The sequence below is a fragment of the Miniopterus natalensis genome, chromosome 3 (genome assembly GCF_054644295.1).
Source record: "Miniopterus natalensis isolate mMinNat1 chromosome 3, mMinNat1.hap1, whole genome shotgun sequence".
NCBI classification, from domain to species: Eukaryota; Metazoa; Chordata; class Mammalia; order Chiroptera; family Miniopteridae; genus Miniopterus; species Miniopterus natalensis.
The window spans coordinates 37,651,349-37,674,013 of record NC_142083.1 but is presented as its reverse complement, the minus strand read 5'-3'; the positions used below and the strand labels follow the sequence as shown (position 1 = coordinate 37,674,013).

Genomic DNA, 22,665 nt, shown 5'->3' with positions numbered 1-22,665 from the left:
CAACCCTAAAAAACATGATCTTTTTTCTCTTATGTGACTACAAATATATGTCTTTAAGGGCATCAGTGCAATCATTTTTTCTGGAATTATTTAAACAAATTTTTCCTATTCTACAGATATAGACTACCCTGAATTCATAATATAGAAAATGCTAAAAGTATAAACATTTTGGTGTGTTTTTTCATGGTTTAAGTAGAAAACAGTTCCAAGTAGGTCTTACTATATAATGAGAGAAAAAAATGTTTAAAATACTAACTACTGACTTACTGTCTGAAGAAGTTAAGGATTACAGGTGAAAAGATTTACCTAAATAAGTTCTTCTGAATTTGATTTAGTGTAATGTACCTTTTCTCATATACCTTGAATGTGAATACTGGATAAACTTAACAAACGTTACCAAGTGTGTTATGCTGCATCTCTTTAGGATAAATGATGCATGATGGGGTGAGGTTTTAGATGACAGTTTTGTAGCCTAGGCCCCACGTTTATCCCCATCTTAGGATAAAAGGTGTGTTTTCAACTCCACTGGCTTTTTCAGAATGACAGATCTGCATTGCTGAGTACCTCCTTCTTAATACAGATACTGATGGAGCAGGATATTGCTATAACTGCTTTTTTTTAATCATTCAGTTTCATGAACATCTAAATGATAAACACACCCTAAAATAAAGACCAATTTGTAAAACTGGGCCATTTTAATATTCTTTACAACAGAATAAATAGTTCTCTTGATGACTGCAGACATGTAAGCTGTGAGATAGTACTCAGAAACATCGCAGTAAGAGAGTCTTCCTGATTGGCGCATAGTCTGCAGTAATTATAAGGAGTTACTTGTATGAAACTGCTGTCACACCAGTAAGACTGCATTTATGCATCCATCATTTTCAGGATTGTTGGTAACCTGGGCATATTTTCCTAAGGAAACAAAATGGAGAAAAAGAGGGATGTTAGCTAATAAAAATTAATTTTAAAGAAGATAACCTTTGCCCCAATATTTCTAATTTACCACTTTTAAGAGTTACAGAACATACTCTTCTCTTTCAAAGAACATTAAAGTTTAGAAATACCTGGGCACTAAAAGCAGAAAAATAAGAAAATGAGGAGAAAAGAATTTATAATTATTACATGACACATTATAGTTTTTAGTTATTACTGAAATAATGTGGCTGTTTGATGTATGCCTCCTTTCCCCCACTCATGGTTAATTTATTGTATTTTCTTCCAATATTTTTTAGATATAATCATATCTTTGCACCTGCTTCCCTTGTAATTAATGCCTTTTTAAGTATAGAATCAAAATCCTAGCAATGTAGTTCTTATATAACTGAAACCAATGTGCTACATTGAAAATAATTATATTCATAACTACTTTTCCTGCAAAAAAGTACTCTTCCTAAAGATTTAAATCTGATTTACATCAAGTTTGAACTTATCTAGCTTTTCTGTGTTAAAATTTGCTATGTACTTTATGTTAACTTAAAACTTGGATTAAAAGAGCAGCATCCCCATACTAAAAAATTTACTTACCCCAAATAACCTTGCCTCCTTGTGTCACAAGGCCCAACTCGCTCACGTTCACTTCGATGACAGTACCTTTGGTAATGACACCCAAAGTTGTATAAAGTGGGGATGAGGGATTCTTCTTTACACCAAGTATTGGCAGGCAAAAGGTAGCTTTCAGTTCAGGATGTGTTACATGGGCCTTCTTGAAACGTAAGCCCTAGTAAGTCAAACACAAGAATGTTTGAGTCCAAAATGTTAACAATGAGTAGTGGTCTTTTTTGCTTTATCTTTTCCAAGTCTCAAAAACAAAACAAGTCTAAATGTAAAATCTTAAGGCATCAAATAAAAATCCAATTCTACAGACTAAAAACCCGAGTTACAGGATAAATACAATTCCCCCTATTTTTTTTTAAAAAACAATAAAACAAGGATTAGGAGGTTAAATGACTTGTTCTAAGTTAAATGGTGTGTGGATGGAATCAAACTTAAGCAGCCTGATTCTAAGGCTTTATATACCTCAGCTAACTTCCATGATGAAAGTTGTTAGCTTTCTTTGCACTGATAGTAACACTGGTCAAGGACTGGAAGAGACCACAGTCACCCAGTCACCTAGATATGGTCTTCAGGAGTGTAGCGTGTTGAAAAGCCACCACACTTTGTAGTCTCTTACATACAGTCTCTTACTACTTTGTAGTCTCTTACATGTAGTCTCTGAGACAATTACCTAGATGGAGGTAGGTGGCAAACGACACTAAATCAAGTTCTTAGTAAAGGACTCATTAATCAAGCTGGTAAGAAACTTAGACCATTCAGAATGCCATCTGACTAATTCACAATAAGATCTATCTCTGTCAAGCTACTGAAAGCCTAGAGCAGCCTGACTGGTATATTCTCTCCCTGTAGAACTGATAAGGTTACCAAAATGTACTTAAAAGATTCTGCACATGAAATCAAAATAAGGGGAGTCTATGATGTAATCTAGAGATCGGTGGGTGTTTTCTGTAAATGACCTAAATGAACATTTTAGGCTTTGCAGGCCATATGCTCTCTATTGAAACTACTCAAACTCTGCAGAAAAAAATAGCCATGGGAAATATGTAATAAACAGGCATGGCTGTGTTCCAACAGATCTTTATTTACATAAACAGGCCGTTTGACATTTTAATCCATTAAAAATTATTCAGGTTCAGAGCTAGAGTAACACTGCCAACTTTCCCGATTCCATTCCTCTAAGCAGGCTGGATATCCAGTTGGGAGAATAATTTAGTCTGTTCAAAGGATTTTGTAAAAATGTATCTTCAATTATATTGGGGGGCGGGGGGGTTGGCCATTACTGCTATCATCAGAAAGAAAATTTAATTTTTGCAGTGATTGCATACTGAATGTTTTCAAAAGCATTAAGCTACTCCTCTTACTAAACCAGAATTGACTTGAAAAAAATCCTACTCAGGTTTTCAAACTGTTCTCAGACAAGAGTCAGGCATATAGTAGGTCACTTACTGAACGAGTAAAATTACTTTACGTGGAAAATGATTCTACAAACAATGTGATGAAAATCTTTTTCATATCAAATCTCTTTTGAAGCCGAAGACAAGATTTTTTTATGGTAGTGAAAAAGTCCTAAGCAATCCTTTTTCACTAACTTAAAATAACAAAAATAGCCTTAAAATGTCTTTCAACTTGTTTTTTGTATCAGTTTATGAATTTCAGGAAATTGTACTTTACCCAGGTTAACACAGGAACTAATATTTAAGCCACTGCACTCTTGCCAGGGACTTACCATTGGCCTAATGAATCTTTCATATTTAGGTGGTTTTCTAGTAAAGCCATCTCCAACAAAGCAGACTTTAGTAACCATCCTCTTCCATGCTTTTTTCTTTCTCTTTCCTGTTCGAATAACTTTTAATACCTCTGTTTCTCCCTGGGCACGAACTTTGGGTAGAGGGACTTCCCATTTTCCCTAAAAATAGAGAACAGTTAAAATTTACATTGTTAGTAAAAGACAACGAGAATAAGAAGTCAAGTATGTTCTAGTTGTACAGAGCAGTAATGCAAATTTTTCCTTAACCGACAAGATTTTGGCTCCAATGTTTTCTAGAGGTCTGCATTGTCTCCTCACAAATCCCCAAATAATTGGAACCGGTTTACATATCATAGGTACATTAAATGAAATGGTTTGCTTAAGGTAAAAATCTTAAAACCTTGTTATGGACGAAAAATACCACCTGTAATAAGGCAGTGACTTCTCTAGGCATTTTATGTGCGGACTACTAAGTTAAAAGTGTAAAACTGGAAGACTGTCTCCACCTTTTGACATATCTTTGTATTTCTACCTCAAATGGATTTTTAGATTGCATTACTTGTAAGACAAAATTATCACCAGATATTTTGTACTTCCCTAGAATGCAAATTCTATGAAAAAACTAAAATAGTAAGGCAGGAGAAATAATTCTGGATTTATTAGTAACACACAGGATCTAGAGGCTACTCTACCATCTCATAGATACGTGACCCTGCAGACTGATTTACAACCTCCTGGACTCCACAGTCTTTTCATTTCTAAAATAAGGAGGGGTTAACTACATAATGTCTGAAGTTTCTTTTGGTGCTAAAGTTCTACTATTCTAATTTTGCATAATTACACACCAAAAAACAAGCAGTAACATTTAAAAAAAAAACAAATTTGGGGACTGTAAGTTCTTTAAATATTAAGTTACCACATATTCTGTTGCTACCTGGATTTGTCTATCCTCAGATGTGTAAAAATAATATGTCTTTTTCTGTTTTTTAACAGAATTTAACACTAAGCACAATATTTTTTAAAACTTGAATTTTTACTTATGTTCAACCACTTGGGGATGTTTTTCACTATCCAGTTTAACTAGTTTTGACATACTGCAGGGCAGCACGAACAAAGCAGTTGTAGCCTTCTCTGCAACAGCACAGCATTAGTTAAGTACAGGAAGCTACTAAAATACTAAATTTGAGATTCAAAAACTAAAGATGGGGTTTTTAAATAAATTTTCAAGAAAAGTGTTAAATACTAAAATGTGCTGGCTGACGAGAAAGCAATTTTACTTAAACATTTTACACAAAATAAAATTACAGAGTCCTCAACATCTAAATGGAACTAGTTGGACTTCAGGTTTCCAATTAAACTGAGCAAACAAAGAACGTCACATTTGAATTTAAATAATTCTCCTGAACAAAAAAGGAAAGAAATATGTTTTTATTGCTTACCGCTTTCTCTTTTCGTTTTTGTTTAATCATATTGGAAAGTACTTTAGCTCGGGACTGTCCCTCTCTGTCCAGTAGATACGCAGGCACTGCTCCCTGTGGAGTCTTCTCATCATTCTTCTGTTTAGTGTTTCTCTTCTCGTGCATCTTGATACTACCAAGAAGGGAAAAGATTCAGGATTATCATTTTTAATAACTATTACTCAAAAGACATTAACTTGCTACAACAGATGACCACTTACGTCTTTTTCATTTGTATTTTCTCAGCATGGCGCTGTTTATGGTAGAGCTTAGCCTTCAGACCAATCATCTTTTTTGCCTTCTTTGAACGTTCATGAGCCTCTCGACCTTCCTTCTTTCTCTTTTTCTCATGGTAATCCAAACGGTATCCATAGCGCTTACGGTGTAACTCAATATACTCGTTTTGTGGCTATAACAATGCAAGAAATGTTAACTTTAATTTCTTTTGAGCAACATATGAAAGAAGACCCTAGATCACCCAAATGTTCTCTTCCTTAAACAACTCTTGCAGCATTAAGCCTATTCACATGATGTACATTAAACACATTTTGGTTCTGGATCATGAGGCATCAGGATTTACATCTAATAATCTCAGTGAAAGTTACTGTTTACTGAAGGGAACGATCCAAAGTCCACTGAACCACAAAAGGGATGATCAGATTCAGGATCTCATACAGTTTTCAGCTTTGACAAACTATACAGTTGTATAAGCACCAAAATCAAGATAGAGACTATTTCCAACCCCTGGAAAGTCGCCTTGCGCCATTTTGAGGTCAACCCTCTTTTGCCACCTCCAATCTTATTTCTATTGCTCTAGTTTTTCCTTTCCCAGAATGAAATGTAAATGGAATCTACCGCAGGTCACCTTTTGCATCCAGGTTCTTTCACTTGGCATAAGGCTTTTGAGACTCCCCACATTGTTGCATGTATTAGGACTTCATTCCTTTTCTTTACTGCCCAGTAGTATTCCATTGTATGGGTAGACCACCTTTTGTTTATCGACAGACCAGTGATGGGTTTTTGTCCCCCTTCCCCCCCCCCTCCGTTTTTACCGAATAAACGTGTCCACATAACTCTTTGGACATACGCAAACTGTTCACCGAAGTGGCTGTACTATTTTGCATTTCACCAGCAGTGTACGAGATCCCCCTTTGCTTTTTAAGTACCTTTCTTATTTTATATGCCAATTTTGTTGAAACACGGCAGCCCCAGTCCATTTGTGTTTAAGACTGCAAAAATGATAGCCAATTCCACAGAGAATAACGCTAAGGAACAAGGTGCTACGTATCAGGTGTGGTTTCCACTGCTGCCCCATAAGCTTGGCGGCCACCGCGTGCAGGGTGCGTGGAATGCCATGTTGCAGACAGACGGGTTAGAGAGGAAGCAGACGGGACCCAGCGGTCAGATCTGGGCTGTGAGCCCGACCAGCAACTCATCAGCTGTCGGCCAGCGCCACCGTAGGCCCTCAGCTCCCCAGCAGCAAAGCGAGGTGGAGGGGTAACGCCTGCCGCGGGGGGCCACGCGACCTGCGGAGCCAGGACTTTCACAGCCTGAGGCCTGCCTTGCTCTAGAGCTTGTACTATTTGCTCTGGCAAACACCCCACTCTGTGTCCCCAAGGTGAAGTTCTTTGCGCTCTCCATTCCACGCGGCCGACCGCTCGCAGTTTACCTCTTTGCCTCCAGCAACGCCTCACTTCCGCCTACCCCGCCTCACCCCCTGCCCCAGCGCCCCGGGGACCGCAGGCCCCCCGACTCCGACGCCCTGTGCAGCTAGCGCCCCAGGCAACCTCCTCACCATGGTTGCGGCCGCCGGCCCGCCGGGCGCAGTCCCGCGGGCGCGAAGAAGCTCTCGATCCTCGGATCTCAGAAACCCGAGGGCCAACTCTTGGCAACTCGCGACAGGAAAGGGACGCTTTTGAAACGCCCGACTCCAGCGAGAGCGCGGCGCACCCGTTCCGAGTTTCTGTCCTCCGCTCTCAGCGAGAAGGGCGGAAGTTGCTGGCCGGAGGCCTTTGAGGGGTGCGCCGCCGGAAGTGTCGCGGCTCGGCGTGCGGCGGCCAGGGGGCGGGAAGGAGAGGATGTAGGTTCGGGTTTTGTTGGCACCGGGGCGCTCGCCGAGGTGGGCGGGCGCTGCGACTTGAGGTCTCTGCCGACTTGGCGCCCCCGGGTCCCCGCTCTCAGCTCCCTGGAGGGAAAAAGCCGGTCTCTGGGATGCGACTGAGTGCCTGGTGGGTACCGAACCGCGCCGGGCGACTCCCACGTGCCTAAGACCCTGCCCCTCCTTGGGCACCGCTGACCTTCAGGATGCGACAGTCCCTCCCACGCCATCAGGTGTTGAACAGCCTTGAGCGCGCACCCAAGTGCTCTCCGAGGCCTTACCGAAGCGCTCCATTGTCGCAGCCGCAGGAGACCGTGTGGCCGGAGTGCACTGGCCCGCGGGGAAGGAGAAAGCCCCGAGGGCCGGGAAGGACCGTAGGTCCGGGAGGGTTAGAGGCCTGGAGCTAGGCCTGCGCCGGACGTCCCGCCTCGTGCGGAGCTCGCGGGGGTGGGGGTACCTGGTCAATTATTGGTCTGAGTGTAAATTGCAAGTGTTGTAAAGCACAGAGAGGTAGTAGTAAAACTTTCCAGGAAATCGGGGCAGGCGTCCTAGCTGGGGCTTGAGGACGGAATAGAAATGGCCCAGGTGGGGCTTTGGGCGCCCTAGGGCGCTTTCGGGCAGGGCTCCCCCGCGGCGCGAAGGCCCGAGCGCGGGGTGCGGGGCGGTTTGCCTGGAGCCCCGGGCGTGCGGCGGGGGGAGCGCGGAGCTGCGGAGGCAGTTAAGCGTGGATTCGTCAAGTTCAGGAGCTGACCTGAGGACGCGACAAGATGTTTACTGGAAGGATACGCGTGAAGAGCGGGCTAAAGCAGCGTTTCCCACGCTAGTGATTTGAGTACGACCTTTCAAGACCGGTCATAGTTGAATGTCACCTGTGCTGTTGTTTACTTAATGTTTTCCATACATTAATTCAGTTTTATGTAAATTAGTTTAACTTCATTTTAAACAACACTATAAAGTCACAGGCTTTGTTGGCACTTTTTCCCTTAATATTTATTTAGTAAACTTTTTTGTTGTTGTTGTCTATAACCTAAAATAATCATGGGCATTCTCTTTGGGAAACATGGAGTTGGAATAAGTATTTCATAATTTTTGGTCTATAGGAACCCTTCACACTCTTCAGTATGATTCAGAACTCCAGAGAGGTCTGTTTATGTGGGTTATAATTGATATTCAAATGTTAGAGATTAAAACAAAACCTTAAAGTATTTTAGTCATTCATTAAAATGTAATACATCAATTAAATGTTAATGTAAGTAATGCAGTTTTATGAGAAATGCCCACTTTCCAAAACTAAAATACTAGTTTGAAGAGTGTTTTACATTGCTTTACAATTTTGTAGGTCTCTTTAATGTCTGGTTTAGTAGAAAACACCTGGCATCTCATACCTGCTTCTGTATTTATGTTACTATATATCTTTTTTTTTTTTTTTGGTTGAAGTGTAAGAAGAAAATTCACCCTCATACATACATGTATATGTGGTTGGAAAAGGAAAGATTATTTTAATTATCTTTTCAGAAAATTGTGGACCATCTTAGACGCAGTACCAGGCTTTGACAAGCAGTAGTTTCTTAAAGATTAGTTGCAATGTGGAATCAAAGCGTATCAGGAACTTTTTCTATTCTGTTCTGTTAGAATCCATTGTTCTATTTTAGAACAGATCTAACAGGCACGGTTTTGCAAACACCCTAAACTTTGGTGTTAGAAATGAAAAAGAGGGAATGGATTGAAGATAAATTTAGGACATAAAAGGATTTGGTGACTTCCTGAACATGGATAGTGAATGTTTCTGTCTTAAGATACGGAAAAAAGCAAATTTAAGATGAATAATGATAAGTTTTGACATGGGCACAATGGTTTAACCTTATGTGTTTTTGTCTCCCCATCCAATCAAATGCTTCCATGCGTTTCTCATAGCTATGATTGTGTACTTGAAACATAATGAATATGTAGCAAACATTTTAAAACTAAAGATGCTTAGTTTCTGTAGTCATAGAAGAGGACTTGATTTTGTATATTTTTTTATATGACTTTATTTTTACATATTTATGGTAGAAAAATCAGAATATACAGGTAAACCAAATGAGAAATTACTAACATGTAGATGCTTACCTTTCTATACTTAATTCTATATACGTTTACACAAAAATTTTGGTTGGTATGATATATTTTTATAAAGTCAATAAATCTTTTTCTGTACTATCTTCATATCTTTCTTGAAGAATGAAAAGCATGTTGGAAAAAAACAAGGGATATTTTGAGCTTGGAACCGTTTTCCTCATGTTTAGTCAGAATTTCCATATTCTGAACAATGCATTGTTTTTGATAGCTAAAAATATTTTTCTTACAATATACATTTTTACCATATAGACTACATATGCCTTACATATGTGTTACTGACATAGAATATGTAGACTTAGTTTTATAATCTTGTCTATTTCTTTTTCAGAGGTTAACACTTTAGAGGGCCAGGATGTTGTCCAACTTGAGGATATTTGCAGTGAATCATAAGAAAATACCCAGCTTGCACATTAATGTAAGTCTTTCTTGTAAAATTAAATGTTCTTCAACAACTTCAGTTACTTTACTTCCCAGAAGGCCTAGTATATATATCTTTAGCAGTTTCTTAACAAGGATGGGAGAACCTGTAACCAAGAAGAAGCATGCCTTATCACTGGTTTATAAATTCATTTTGCTGCTTTAAAATTACCTGTGCAGCATTTTGAAGAATATCTGTTTCTGAATTCCATTTTGAAGTCATTACTGGCCCAAAGAGTTACAGTTTTTCTTCAGTGTTTTCATTGCTGACGCTTTCAGACTACACACCCTGTCTTACCTTGGTCATTACCTTGAGACTTATAGCTTTGAGTCTCTTCTTTACTCTTAAAATATTTTCTTAGGATAATAGTGTTTTATTGCTAGAAACTTGGTAACTAATGTAGAAATAACATAGAAGGCACAGGCATGCATTCTATTATATTATAAAAGGCAGTTGTGGCAGCCCCAAATCATACTAACTGTAACGATTCTAAATACATTGTCAGCCATTGAATGTTTATATAGTGGCCTAGGGATAAATTGGGATGGAGAATATTCACCCTCTATGTGGGAACATTAGAAGATACCTGGGCAGTTTTTTAAAATGCCAGTCTGTTCTTCCCCCACCCCAAGTGTTTTTTAAAAGCGTTCCAGGTGATTCTAACTGTAGCCACTATTATAAATCCCAAAAACAGCTGATGGTTTTAGAGTTCATGACCCCCACTAGCTCTTAGCAGCTGTAGAGGAGAACCAAGGAGTATACAGGGTGAGAGACCTTTTTAACTTTTATGAGTCTCTGGAAACTTCAGGATCTTAGTTCTCAAGCTGTAGCTATCAGAATCACCTGGAGATCATGTTACAACACAGATTGTTCTGCCCCGTCCCCAGAGTTTCTGATTCTCTTGTTTGGAGTGGGTCGTTAGAGCTTGTCTTTCTAACAAGTTCCCTGTGATGCTAATGCTACAGGTCTAGGAGAACCGGCATCTCAGGTCAGCTCAAAATAGCAAACCAGTATGAATTTTATTCTTTCTTTCCTGTAGTATGATTTGCTTTGTCACTTTTAAAAAGAATTGGGACTGCTTTCAGGAGATTCAGAGTATTTTGCCCTCTGACAAAGCATAGTTATAATGTTAAAACTACTGTAATAAGTCATGCCAACATAAAATGTTTCTCTCTCCACTAGGATATGTATTACTCTAGAATAAGAGCAGGTTTAAAAAGAATAAAGCCATATGTGCCTCTCGGAAGAAATTACAGTTCCCTGCCAGGTAATACTGTTAGATTCTTCTCATTTTACTTAAATTGCTTGCTCGCTTGCTTCTCTCTTCCTCTCCCCTCCTCTCCTCTCTTCCTCTCTCTCCTCTCTCTCCTCTCTCCCCTCTCTCCCCTCTCCCCCCTCTCCCCCCTCTCCCCCCTCTCCCCCCTCTCCCCTCTCCCCTCTCCCCCTCTCTCCCTCTCTCCCTCTCCCCCTCTCTCCCTCTCTCCCTCTCCCCCTCTCCCCCTCTCTCCCTCTCTGCCTCTCCTTCTCTTCCATCTCCTTTCTCCTCCCCTTCCCCAATGTCTCTCTCATTTGTAAGCATCTCCCTTATTAGGGGGCTCCAGCCATTTTGGAAATAGTTGCTCCTTTTACTTCTTGGCTGTTTCCTTAAGGTTATTAAAGGTAGGGAGTGTTCTGGTAGACACCAAGAGGGAGTATCGGCAGACTTATTTGTGCTCCTTATCTGCTGATCATCCTAATGAGCTGAATGAAGGGAAGGGCTGAATCAGCTTTAGTAGCTGGCTCAAACGTTTAGCAGGGGAGTCTCCTTTGTAGAGTGCTCTTGCTGTAAATTGGTTGTCCAGTCCGTTTCTGGTTTTTATACAAAAGTATTTCCTGTCAGTAGAGGTTTACCAGAATAATTTATTTTGAAGGTTCTTGAGAATAGTTTGGTTAAACGTTTATCTGGGATAGTTTAGGTTAAATAATAGCGCATTTAAAGCTGGGAGCCTGAGGAACTGGCTACTCCCAATTCTGAATGTTCTTCCTGTGTTTGAAGTAAGCAAGCAGATGGGAGACTTGATGAAACTATTTTCATTTTTACTGTTCTCATTACCATCTTTGTCATGTAAGAAAAATGGAGTAAAAATACTGTCTTTGTGACTTGTAAGGGCATGTGAATTTAATGGTCTGTATTATTAGTGTGTATCTAGGTTTCTGTATTTTACTCATGCAAGATTATCTGTAACAATACAGATTATCTTTCCATCTTCAAACTTCCATGAAGTTTCCAAATAGAATAGAACTCTTGATTTATTATAGAAATTTGGGAGAACTGGTTAAAACATCAGGAAGGTATAGATTACATTATAAATGTAACTGCATTGTTGCTTTAATATTATTAACAAAATACATGTTAAGCATGGAGTAAGACATTAAGGACTTTTTTATTCCAGAAATACTACTTGGCCTTTTAGAACTATTAGATTATTATAGCTTCTGGTCAGTAGTACCTCCCAGCCTGACTTTAAAGGTATTGTGTTCTGGGGATTGCTGACAAAAGGTCCAAACTATACCGAAATTCATTATCGGCTGTTATGAGGATTACTCTTAGCTCTTCAGGCCTGAACATTGCAGGTTTATAGAACTGCATTTTATATTTTTTCTTTGGTTCAAGATATACTGGCTTAAGATTATTTTTATGAACATCAATTCTAAATCTATAGTTCTATTATGGAATTGTAGAAGGTGGCAGAGATTGGGGTAAATTTACTTTTTTTTTAAGGATGTGATTTAGAAATTGATGTTTAAAAACTTTAACTTGTTGTATTGTCATCCATAGCCTTTAAAGATTGCAGGAAAATAAATTTTAGGTAAATGAGACTTTTATTTAGCTTGGATTTTACTTTAATTAGAATTACAGTATTTGCTTAAAATTATTTTAATTTCTTTCACCTGTAAATTAAAGGAAAATTTCTTAGTTTACTTTTAACCCTCTTTCCATTAGGTTTAATAGGAAATGATATCAAATCTCTTCATTCCATCATTAATCCTCCGATTTCTAAGTAAGTATTGCATTTCCATTGATACTGTCTTTTTCATTGGCTGCCATGAAAAGTTACAGGTTTCTCTCATGGGCTTTATTAAGTATTGTTAGTGAATGCTCTAATTTCTGTTACTTTTTGCCCTGCCTTATTATAAATCCATGTTGGTAAGTATCTTAAAAGCAATTTTCTTTTTGTAATTGAAAGGTAAAAATTTTAATATAGCAACAGCACCTTTCTCATAGAAATAAATATAAGATATTCACAAGATTGTAGTTAGCTCTTTTGTTACTTATTTTGTCAGAGTACTGTGGTACTGATATATTTTCCATTTTTCTAGTCTTTACACCATTATATAAATTATTGAAATACTAACCAGCTTCAAAATTTGCACAGCATAGATATTTGGGTTTTACAATTTTAGTAATGTCCACCTAATAATACATGTTTTTTTCTTCCTTTTAAACAGAATCCGTAATATTGGAATTATGGCTCATATTGATGCAGGCAAAACTACCACCACAGAAAGAATATTGTACTATTCTGGATACACAAGATCACTGGGAGGTTAGAATGGATTCCTCCTCTCCCTACCCCCTTTAGCAAAAACATCATTGGAAAATGTTTTGAGTAAGAAGTCAACCTAGAGATCTTGAGTATGGCTTGGAGGCACTGTTGTCTAAACCACAACATAAAAATAAGGTAGTTGCAACACTCACAAAAGGGTCTTTCGAGGTTCAAGTAAATATTCAGACTCATGAGACTATCATAGACTATAGTGGGCACTGGTCTACTCAAGCTATAGGACAGGAACCATAACTTCCCAGTAGACCAGCAATAGGTGTTTGTTTCTTTGGGAATTTTTGCAGCAGCCCACATGCCTATCTGGGAACTATCTTTGACTAGCCCAAAGTGATAGCTTAGTTGCAAGGTAGCACGATTCACAGGAGTCACTCTGGCTTAGTAGACTTATGCCCCCTAGGAATGAATCTCCCGTGTTACAGCTCCATGGACTATCCTCAGGGTTTCCCACAAAGGACATGCCATGCCCCTCCCCACTCAGGGAAACCTAAAGCTCTGTATCTCCATCAGGTGTTTATAATGCATTTATAGTTCTTGCCAATTCAGATGCTGCTTACCAATCAAATATTTTTCTGTAAGATGTGTTGCCTAGCTACACAGTTAACATTCTTCTGTTTTCTGGTTTCTAGAAGAAAACCAAAAAGTTAACCAGAGGTCAAATTTTCATGCAGAGAAAGAAAGGATTTTGTTAATTTTTACCTGACAGTAGTAGTATTTACCTAAGTTTTGAATTTAATTTTTAATTATAACATGTCAAAAACTTGTTCTTGGCCAGGCATTCACATTTGAAACCCCATGTAGCTTTTTTTGTTGTTGTTTTGTTTTTTAATAACCATGCCCTCGCTCCACTCTGGAAATTAAGATTCAACAAGTCTGTAGTATGGCCTGGATGTTCAGCAGGTCTGGGGTGTGATGCTTGGATGGTGTCATGTATTTTGAAACTGTATTTGACTCATACACATTTATGATTGTTATGTTTCTCTGATGAATTGAAAGATATTCAAAAGAAATCTCTTTTTCCAAAGCTCTACAGTGATTTTGAAGTGCACTGTATTGAGACCCATTTCTCTGGACCCTTGGGATTTGTTCTCAATAGAGTGCATTTCAAAGGAAGATTCTAATCCTGGCTGGTGTACTCCTCCCAGGATTATAATCTTCATGATGATAGGTTCCTAAGTGTAAAGCACAGGGCTCTGTCGTAGAATTAGTGCTATGTAAATGAGGGTGTAAGGGATAGTAAACGCGGAACTTTTTAGGCTTCCTCTGTTGTGTCACAAATCTGATAAGAGTCCTTCTCTCACATCCCCAGTCTGTATTCCTAAAGCAAGAGTCCAGAGTGGTGAGGGCCCAGGTGACTTTCAGCTTATCTTTTTTAAAAATCGTGGTAAAAAGCACGTAATATAAAATTGATCATCTTACTCATTTCTGAGTGTACAGTTCAGTAGTGTTACGTATAGTTACACAGTTTACAGCCAATCTCCAGGACATCTTGCAAAACCCAAACTCTATACTTGTTAAACAACTTCCCATTTCCCCCTGCACCCAGCCCCTGGAAACCATTCTGTGTTTTCTTTCTATAAATGTGACTATATAAGTGGGATCATAATATGTATTTGTCTTTTTGTGATTGGCTTATTTAATACTTAATGTTCTCAAGATTCATCTGTGTTGTGCTATGTGTCAGAATTTGCTGCTTTTTTAAGGCTGAATAATAAATCCGTTGTATGTAGATAGAAGGTATCTTTTAAAGTTTTTCTCTGTTCTGTCTAGAGGCCTAGAAACCAGATTGTGGCAGAACTTGTTCCATCGTTGTTTTTGTTAGTCATATTAGTATTCATAAAGAGAGAATAGCAAGTAAGGTGTTTATTGTTGTTAAAAATCTTATTATCATGTAAGTGTTCTAAAAATGTACTGCCTCGTTTAGAACTTCTGGTTAATTTTGGTCTTTGTGTCCTTAATGATGTTTGCTTTCTCTGTTAGTTATGTTGTGAGTAACTGGCAACACTAATACATATCTTTAACATAGGCATAAGGAGTTACTGAGATATTTTTCTTGCTATTTCCCCCTCTATTGGTGTATATGTGTATGTATACTTATGTACACATTCGTATGCACCCAAACATGATATGGGGAAACTAACTACGTTTTAGAGGTTTAATCTTGATATAAGAAGTGGTAATATGAGCCATGATAACTTGTGTTCTTGAATTTTCAGTGGTAAAAGTCTGCTTTATTTAATTCCTTCTTAAAAAAATATTTTTCGGTTATAGTTGGCATACAATATTGTATTAGTGTCAGGTGTACAACATAGTAATTAGACATTTATATAATTTAGGAAGTGATTATCCCAATAGGTCTAGTACCCATCTGACACCATACATAGTTATTACATTATTATTGACTATTTTCCTTATGCTGTACTTGACATCCTCGTGACTATTTATTTATAACTGACAATTTGTACTTTTTAATCCCTTTTTCACCCATTCCCCTCAACTCCCCTCTGGAAGTCTTTAAAATGTTCTGTTTCTGTTTTTGTTTTGTTTATTTTTTTAGATTTCACATAAAAGTGAAATCGTATGTCTTTATCTTTCTCTGACTGATTTTATTTAGCCTGCCCTTTAGGTCCATCCATCTTGTCACAAATGGGGAAATTTCATTATGGCTGAATAATATTTCATTGCATATGTGTATCACATAGTTATCCATTTGTTTATTGATGGATACTGAGGTTGCTTCCATATGTTGGCTATTGTAAATAATGCTGCAATGAACATAGGGATATATATATCTTTTCGAATTAGTGTTTTGGGTTTCTTTGGGTAAATACCGAGAAGTGGAATTACTGCGTGATATGGTAGTTCTAGTTTTATTATAATTATTTTTTAATCCTCACCCAAGTATATTTTTTCCATTGTTTATTCAGAGATAGTGAAGGGGTGGGAGAGAGACAGGAGAGATGAGACACATCAATTGGTTGCCTCCCGCATGCACCCCGACTGGGGCCGAGCCTGCAGCCAAGGTACATGCCCTTGGCTGGAATCAAACCCGGGACCCTTCAGTGCTCGGGCCGATGCTCTAACCACTGAGTCAAATGGGCTAGGGCGGTAGTTCTTGTTTTAATTTTTTGGGGAACCTCTATACTGTTTTCCGTAGTGGCTGAACCAATTTGCAATTCTACCAGCAGTGCACAAGGGTTCCCTTCTCTCCACATCCTTGCATCCTTGCCAACACTTGTTATTTGTTGATATCTTGATGATAGCCATTCTGACTGGTGTTCCTGAGATGATATCTCATTGTGGTTTTAATTTACATTTCCTTGATGATTAGTGATGTTGAGCATCTTTTCATGTCTGTTGGCCATCTGTATGTTGTCATTGGAAAAATGTCTATTTCCTTTCTCTGCCCATTTTTAAATCGTGTGTGTGTGTGTGTGTGTGTGTGTGTGTGTGTGTGTGTGTGTGTTAAATTGTCTGAGTCCCTTACATATTTTGGATATTAACCTCTTATTGGATGTATCATTGGTGAATATCTTCTCCCATCCAGTAAATTGTCTTTTCATGTTGTTGATGGTTTGTTTCCTTTGCTATGCAAAAACTCTTTAGTTTAATGTAGTCCCATTTGTTTATTTTTTCTTTTGTTTCCTTTGGTTGGGGAGAGTAGACATTCAAAAAAATATTGCAAAGAACAATGTCTAAGAGTTTTTAGTGCCTGTGTTTTCTTCTAGTTTTATGGTATTGTGTTTTTTTTTAATATATTTTTATTGGTTTCAGAGAGAGGAAGGGAGAGGGAGAGAAAGATAGAAACATCAATGATAAGAGAGAATCATCCTTCGACTGCCTCCTGCACGCCCCACGCCCCCGGTAATGTGCCTTGACCAGGAATTGAACCCTGACCTCCAGGTCCACAGGTCAACGCTCAACCACTGAGCCACGCTGGCCGGGCCAGGGTCTTATATTTAATCCTGTAATCCATTTTGAGTTTATTTTTGTATATGATCTAAGAAAGTGGTCTAGTTCCCTTTTTTATTAAAATTATTGGGGTGACATTGGTTAATAAGATTATGAGCTCAGGTGTACAGTTCTGTAACACAGCATCTATATATTGCATTGTGTGCTCACCACCCAGCCTAGTCTCCTTTCGTCACTATGTATTGGACCCCCTTTACCCTCTTCTCCTCCCCCACCTCCCTCCCTTCTGGTAACCCCCATACTTGCGTCTGTGTCTTTGAGGCTTCCTGGTGTTTTGTTTGCTGCTTTCTGTTTTATATCTCACCTGTGAGTGGTGAGATCGTGGTTCTTGTTCTTTTCCACCTGACTGACGACGTTTAGCATTATGCTGTCAAGATTCATCTGTGTTGCCACAGATTTCATCTTCTGGCCGAGTACTATTCCATCCGGGGGGGGGGGGGGGGGGGCTTGGACCCTTCACTCCGCAGGGGTGCCCACCTTGCGTCTGCGACCTACCCATTCTGTGTCTTTACCCCACCCACCAGTCTTGAGATGGCGGCTGCTGCTGCTTTAATCCTTACCCAGGGATATTTTTCCGTTGATTTTCTAGAGAGAGTGGAAGGGAGGACGGGAGGGGAGAGACAGACACACATTGATTGATTGCCTCCCTCATGAGTTTGAATTTCGACCCAGGTATGTGCCCTTGCCTGGGGATTGAACCTGTGACTCTTCGTTCACAGGCTGATGCTCCAACCACTGAGCCACACCAGTCAGGGCTCCACATGGCTGCTTTATATCCTTAGCTGTAGGACTTTTATTCACCTAGTCTTCAGGGCGTTCTCAATGGTGGTGGTTCTCTAATTTAGTTGTAATTTTGATGTCATGGAAGGAGACAAATACAGTGTTTACCTACTTGTCATCTTGACCAGAAGTCCTTGTTTTCATTTCTTTTACTGTATAAACTTAATCAGAATGAAATGCTTAAGTTAAGAATTTTAGGGGAGGGGGTGTTGGGGGACTGGGTGAAGAAGGTGAAGGGATTAAGAAGTACAAATTGTTAGTTACAAAATAGTCATGGGGATGTAAATCACAGTATAGAGAACATAGTCAATAGTATTGTAATAACTATGTATGGTGTCAGGTGGTCCTGGAAATATTGGGGGAATTACTTCGTAAAGCATATGATTGTCCAACCACTATGCTGTACACCTGAAACTAATACAAAAATAATATTGAATGTAAACTATAATTGAAAAAAATTAATTAAAAAAAAGAGTTTTACTGTAGATTAATTTCAGTGACCTTTTCGGTTTCCAGGTGAACTTTATTCATGACTTAATGCTGTAGAAGTTCTACCAAGACTTTATTTGCTTTTGTATAAATAAATTCCTCTCCCCCTTTTTTAAAAATTTAATAATGAGAGAAGGGTTTGTAAAGGTTAACTTGGGAGGAATTTTTCTCTATAGTGTTCCATGTAGCTACCATTTACCTAACACATACTGAACTAGGTACTTTGTATATATAGTCTCGTTTCATTCTTGTAATAACCCAGCAAGGTTGGCTTTATTAGCCCGATTTTACAAACTGGGTTAAGTAACTTGCTCAAGATCACAGAGTAGTAGTAAGCAGTAAGGTCGGGATTTAAATCTAGGTCTGTCTGCTCTTTCCTTACACTGCTCTGCCTTAGGTCAAGACATCAGGTGTGAGGGGTATCAGATAAAGAAATAATGAAAGTTAAACTAAAAAAAATGAAAGAAGTATATGGTTCAGTAAAATGAAAATATTTAAACAGGTTTTAATCCTGGTTGTTACAGAAAAATTATTTTTATGGGACAATTACTAATTGTGCTGAAAAAGTTTTGTCTAAAACAAGGATTTGTTTAGAGGAGGATTAAGGGCCCTAAATATTAAACCAAATATTTTACAAATAATGTTTTTAGAGCAAATTAAATTGTCAGACATCAGATACCAAGAAAATACACTGTAATTAAGCCTAAGTATGTCACCTTTTTCCTGTTAGATGTTGATGATGGAGACACAGTGACAGATTTCATGGCCCAAGAGCGAGAAAGAGGCATTACTATTCAGTCAGCGGCTGTTACGTTTGACTGGAAGGGGTACAGAGTCAATCTAATTGACACACCAGGTATGGTGCTGTTCCTGCAGGGCACAGATGCTGCATCATTTGAGGTTTCTCTTTGTGTATATGGTTTTTTAAATTGTGGTAAAAAAAAATCATAAAATTTACCATCTCAACCATTTTTAAAATATATATATCTTTATTGATTTCAGAGAGAGGAAGAAAGAGAGAGAGAGAGAAACATCAGTGATGAGAGAGTGTCATTGATCGGATGCCTCCTGCATGCCCCCCAGTGGGGATCGAGCCCGAAATCTGGGCATATGCCCTGACTGGGAATTGAACCTTGATCTCCTGGATCATAGGCTGATGCTCAGCCACTGAGCCACGCCGGCCGGGCCATCTCAACCATTTTTAAGTGTACAGTTAAGTAGTGTTAAGTATATTGACATTGTTGTGAAACAGATCTCCAGAACTTTTTCATCTTGCAGAACTGAAACTCTGTACCCATTAAGCAACTATTCTTTTTTGTCTCCTCCTACCACTCCTGGTAACTATCATTATTCTGTGTTCTATCGCTATGGAATTGACTACTTTAGATATCTCATATAAGTAGAATCAAGCAGTATTTGTAGTTTTGTTGTTGTTTTTCCTCACCTGAGGATATTTTTCCCGTTGCTTTTTCAGAGAGAGTGGAGGGGGAGAGGGCATTGATGTGAGAGAGACACATTAATTGATTGATTCCCCCAAGCGCCCCAACTGGGGCCAGGGATCGAGCCCGCAACCAAGGTACATGCCCTTGGCTGGAATTGAACCTGCACCCTTCAGTCCGCTGGCTGGCACTCTGAGCCAAACTGGCTAGGGCACAATATTTGTTGTTTTGTGACTGGCTTAGTGTCACTTAGTATATAAGTCCTTCAAGGTTCATTTATGCTGTAGCATGTGACAGTATTTCTTTCCTTTTTAAGGCTGCATAGTACTACATTTTACATATATAACACATTTTGTATATGTAACATTTATCAGTGGACGTTAGGTTTGCTTTCACCTCTTGGCTATTGTGAATAGTGCTGCTATGAGCGTAGATGTGCAGATATCTTTTGGATACCCTCCTTTCAATTCTTTTAGGTATATCCCAGAAGTGGGATTGCTGAGTAATTCATTTTTTTGTTTGTTTTTGTTTTAAGATTTTAAGTGTTGTATTTTTCATCTGTTTCTTAGGTCATGTGGACTTTACCTTAGAGGTTGAGCGCTGCCTAAGAGTGTTGGATGGTGCAGTGGCTGTATTTGATGCCTCTGCTGGTGTAGAGGTAAAAATTGCCAAAGTAAAATAAATATAGAACAGCATGATTTTTAAAAAAGTAGAAAGTATTAGATTTAGTTTACTATAACCCTTTATTTGGTAAAAGCAGATATAAATCAAATTATAATTAAAGGAAGTTAGAATTTTATATTGAGATGTGACCCATATGTGATCTCAGATATTTCATAATAAAAGGAAAGTATGTTTGCTTTTCTGTATGAAATATGAAAGTTAGTGTTGAACTGTGAAAGGTCTGAGATTCTACCTTATTTTTACACTAACAAGTTAGCCTGCCATCGTTTTATGGATTCTGGCAGTATATGCAAGACTCCTGAGTCAGAGACAAAAGACTTTATTAGTCACAGAAATAGTAATAGCCATAGTATCAAGGTTTCCTTGTGCTGGTTCCCCAAGGCCTAAGTCCCACAGGGTGACTGAAGGGAGGTGACAGCTGCACACACAGTGGAACCTGTGTTAGAAAATGCAAGTGTCTTACAGTGGGCAATAGCATGGCTGCTCTTTGCTCTGGAGAGAGACATTACTTCCAGGGTTGTAAGCAAACCTCCCTTTTGCTCTGGAGGGAGACACAGTGTCTATCGTTAGAAGATGTTCACTATACAAACATCCTTGAAAATCTAGTTCAGAAAAAAAGCAGTCAGTGAGGGAGGGGAATAAGCAGTTACTGAAAGTCCTGCCTGAGGACTTCTGACAGTGATATTTGCTTGATAAAGCCTGACACTGAGGTCCAAGGTAGATTATACACTGTTATTTCTATTTCTTTTTGAGTCACTTCATTTCTTAACACTTTTATCCTTTCAGTATCATTGGTCAAAAGGGAAATACAGATCAAAATGACAAAGACCATTTCACACCCACAAGAATGGCTAAGAAGGATGCGAGTGTTGGTTGAGGATGTGGGGCAGCTGGACTCCTACATTATTGGTGGGATTGTAAAGTATTATAGTCACTTTGGAAGATTGTTCGGCAGTTTCTTATAAAGTTAAACATATACCTGTTTTACAGCCCAGTAATTTTCTCCTATGTCTTTACCCAAGGGAATGAAAACATTTGTCCACCAAGACCCGTTCAGAATGTCTATAGCTGTAAAATTCATAATCGCTTCAAACTAGACACAACCAGTGTGCATCCACAGGTAGATAGAAAAACAAACTAGCACATTTATACAAAGGAATTTAGCAATAAGACTGAGTGAACCAGTACACCCAGCAACATGAATGATTGTCACAGACATGTTGGGTGAAAGAAACTATGCAATTTATATGAGGTTTAAGAATAAGCAGAATGAATCTATGGTGACAAATCAGAATTAGTTGCTTATTGGGGATGGGACATAAGAAAATTTCCTTAGGTTCTGTATGTTCTATATCTTGATTGGGGTAGTAGTTATACAAGGGTATTCATTTATCAAAACTCAATGAACTGTACACTTAGGAGCTGTATATGTTATTTTTTATTGTGTACATGGATAAATTCTACCTAATAAAACTGAAATTACAAATTGGCTTTTATTTTAACTAACGACAGCACATTAAGCTTTTTATGCTCTGTTTCAAAGTTATTGACTCCATTAGGCACAGATAGTAGACTCAAACAATTTATATCTAATGGTGTACAAAAAGTAGAATTAAAAGAAGTTAAATAGAAAAGCATATGAGAATTGCAATTTATAAATACAGATATTGGCTTATTTTCCCCCCCTTAAATTATCTTCAGTTTACATGAACATTTAAACAGTCACAGTAAAAATACATGATTTTTATCTCAATAGCATTTTTATAGTATACCTCTGTTCTTTTTAAATCACAACTGTCTGAATTAATTAAGGCAAAAGTCCATATTTCAAAGATCAGAAAACATAAGTTCAACGTTGTGTGACATGTACTAGGTAAGGTGAAGCCGAACAAAAAGTAGGTCTTCTGATGCTTGGTTCAGTCCTTTTTTGCATGACTCTCATTACCTCTGTGTGGCAGCCTCATTCACCCAAAGTATTCTTCCGAGTCTGGAGCATACTTTCCATCACACTTCGCTACGTTCTTAGCTTTGTTAACCCAATAGCAAAAGAATGACTCTGGAAGTGTAAGTGCAGTGGCAATAATTCCATGCTGGAAAAGGCCCAGCTCCATGTTATAATAGAGTCTTAGATCTCTTTATTTCATGTTTATGTAGTAACAGTTACTTTTGTCCAATATGTGCTCTTTGCTTTAGGCACAAACTCTCACAGTATGGAGGCAAGCTGATAAACACAAGATACCTCGAATCTGTTTTTTAAACAAGATGGACAAAACCGGAGCAAGGTATTTATTTTAAGTGTATTTC

The 22,665-nt window shown here is 38.5% G+C and overlaps 2 protein-coding genes across 6 annotated transcripts in view; one reads left to right on the top strand and one right to left on the bottom strand.

The window, feature by feature from the left end:
• Positions 1-620: 620 nt before the first annotated feature.
• On the bottom strand, positions 621-7,153 carry NSA2 (NSA2 ribosome biogenesis factor). The gene is made up of 7 exons (XM_087815191.1): positions 7,118-7,153; positions 6,557-6,946; positions 4,983-5,170; positions 4,744-4,894; positions 3,284-3,463; positions 1,528-1,720; positions 621-915 (listed from the first exon to the last, which is right to left on the bottom strand). Exons 1-7 carry the CDS (start codon positions 7,151-7,153, stop codon positions 848-850), a joined length of 1,206 nt encoding a protein of 401 aa, XP_087671317.1. The 3' UTR covers positions 621-847.
• GFM2 (GTP dependent ribosome recycling factor mitochondrial 2) overlaps positions 6,815-22,665 on the top strand; it is a 63,762-nt gene continuing 47,911 nt past the window's right edge. For 3 of the 5 annotated variants that reach the window (XM_016205251.2, XM_016205250.2, XM_016205249.2), the window contains exons 1-8: positions 6,818-6,989; positions 9,306-9,392; positions 10,578-10,662; positions 12,379-12,436; positions 12,885-12,982; positions 18,969-19,094; positions 20,247-20,335; positions 22,555-22,643. In XM_016205251.2, coding sequence (XP_016060737.1) covers positions 9,330-9,392; positions 10,578-10,662; positions 12,379-12,436; positions 12,885-12,982; positions 18,969-19,094; positions 20,247-20,335; positions 22,555-22,643 — 608 coding nt within the window. In that variant the 5' untranslated portion in view covers positions 6,818-6,989; positions 9,306-9,329. Of the gene's footprint in view, positions 6,990-9,305; positions 9,393-10,577; positions 10,663-12,378; positions 12,437-12,884; positions 12,983-18,968; positions 19,095-20,246; positions 20,336-22,554; positions 22,644-22,665 lie in introns of those variants that run through there. The other 2 variants (XM_016205252.2, XM_016205253.2) reach the window with 2 other exon arrangements.

Bases quoted from the DNA above. Each gene is read 5' to 3' on its own strand.
- NSA2 (XM_087815191.1), bottom strand. From the start codon at position 7,153: ATGGAGCGCTTCGGTAAGGCCTCGGAGAGCACTTGG. The intron at 6,947-7,117 runs GTGCGCGCTCAA...TTTTCCCTCCAG, and splicing joins AGGCCTCGGAGAGCACTTGG to GGAGCTGAGAGCGGGGACCC. The intron at 3,464-4,743 runs GTAAGCAATAAA...CTCTATTTTTAG, and splicing joins AAAAACGAAAAGAGAAAGCG to GGAAAATGGGAAGTCCCTCT.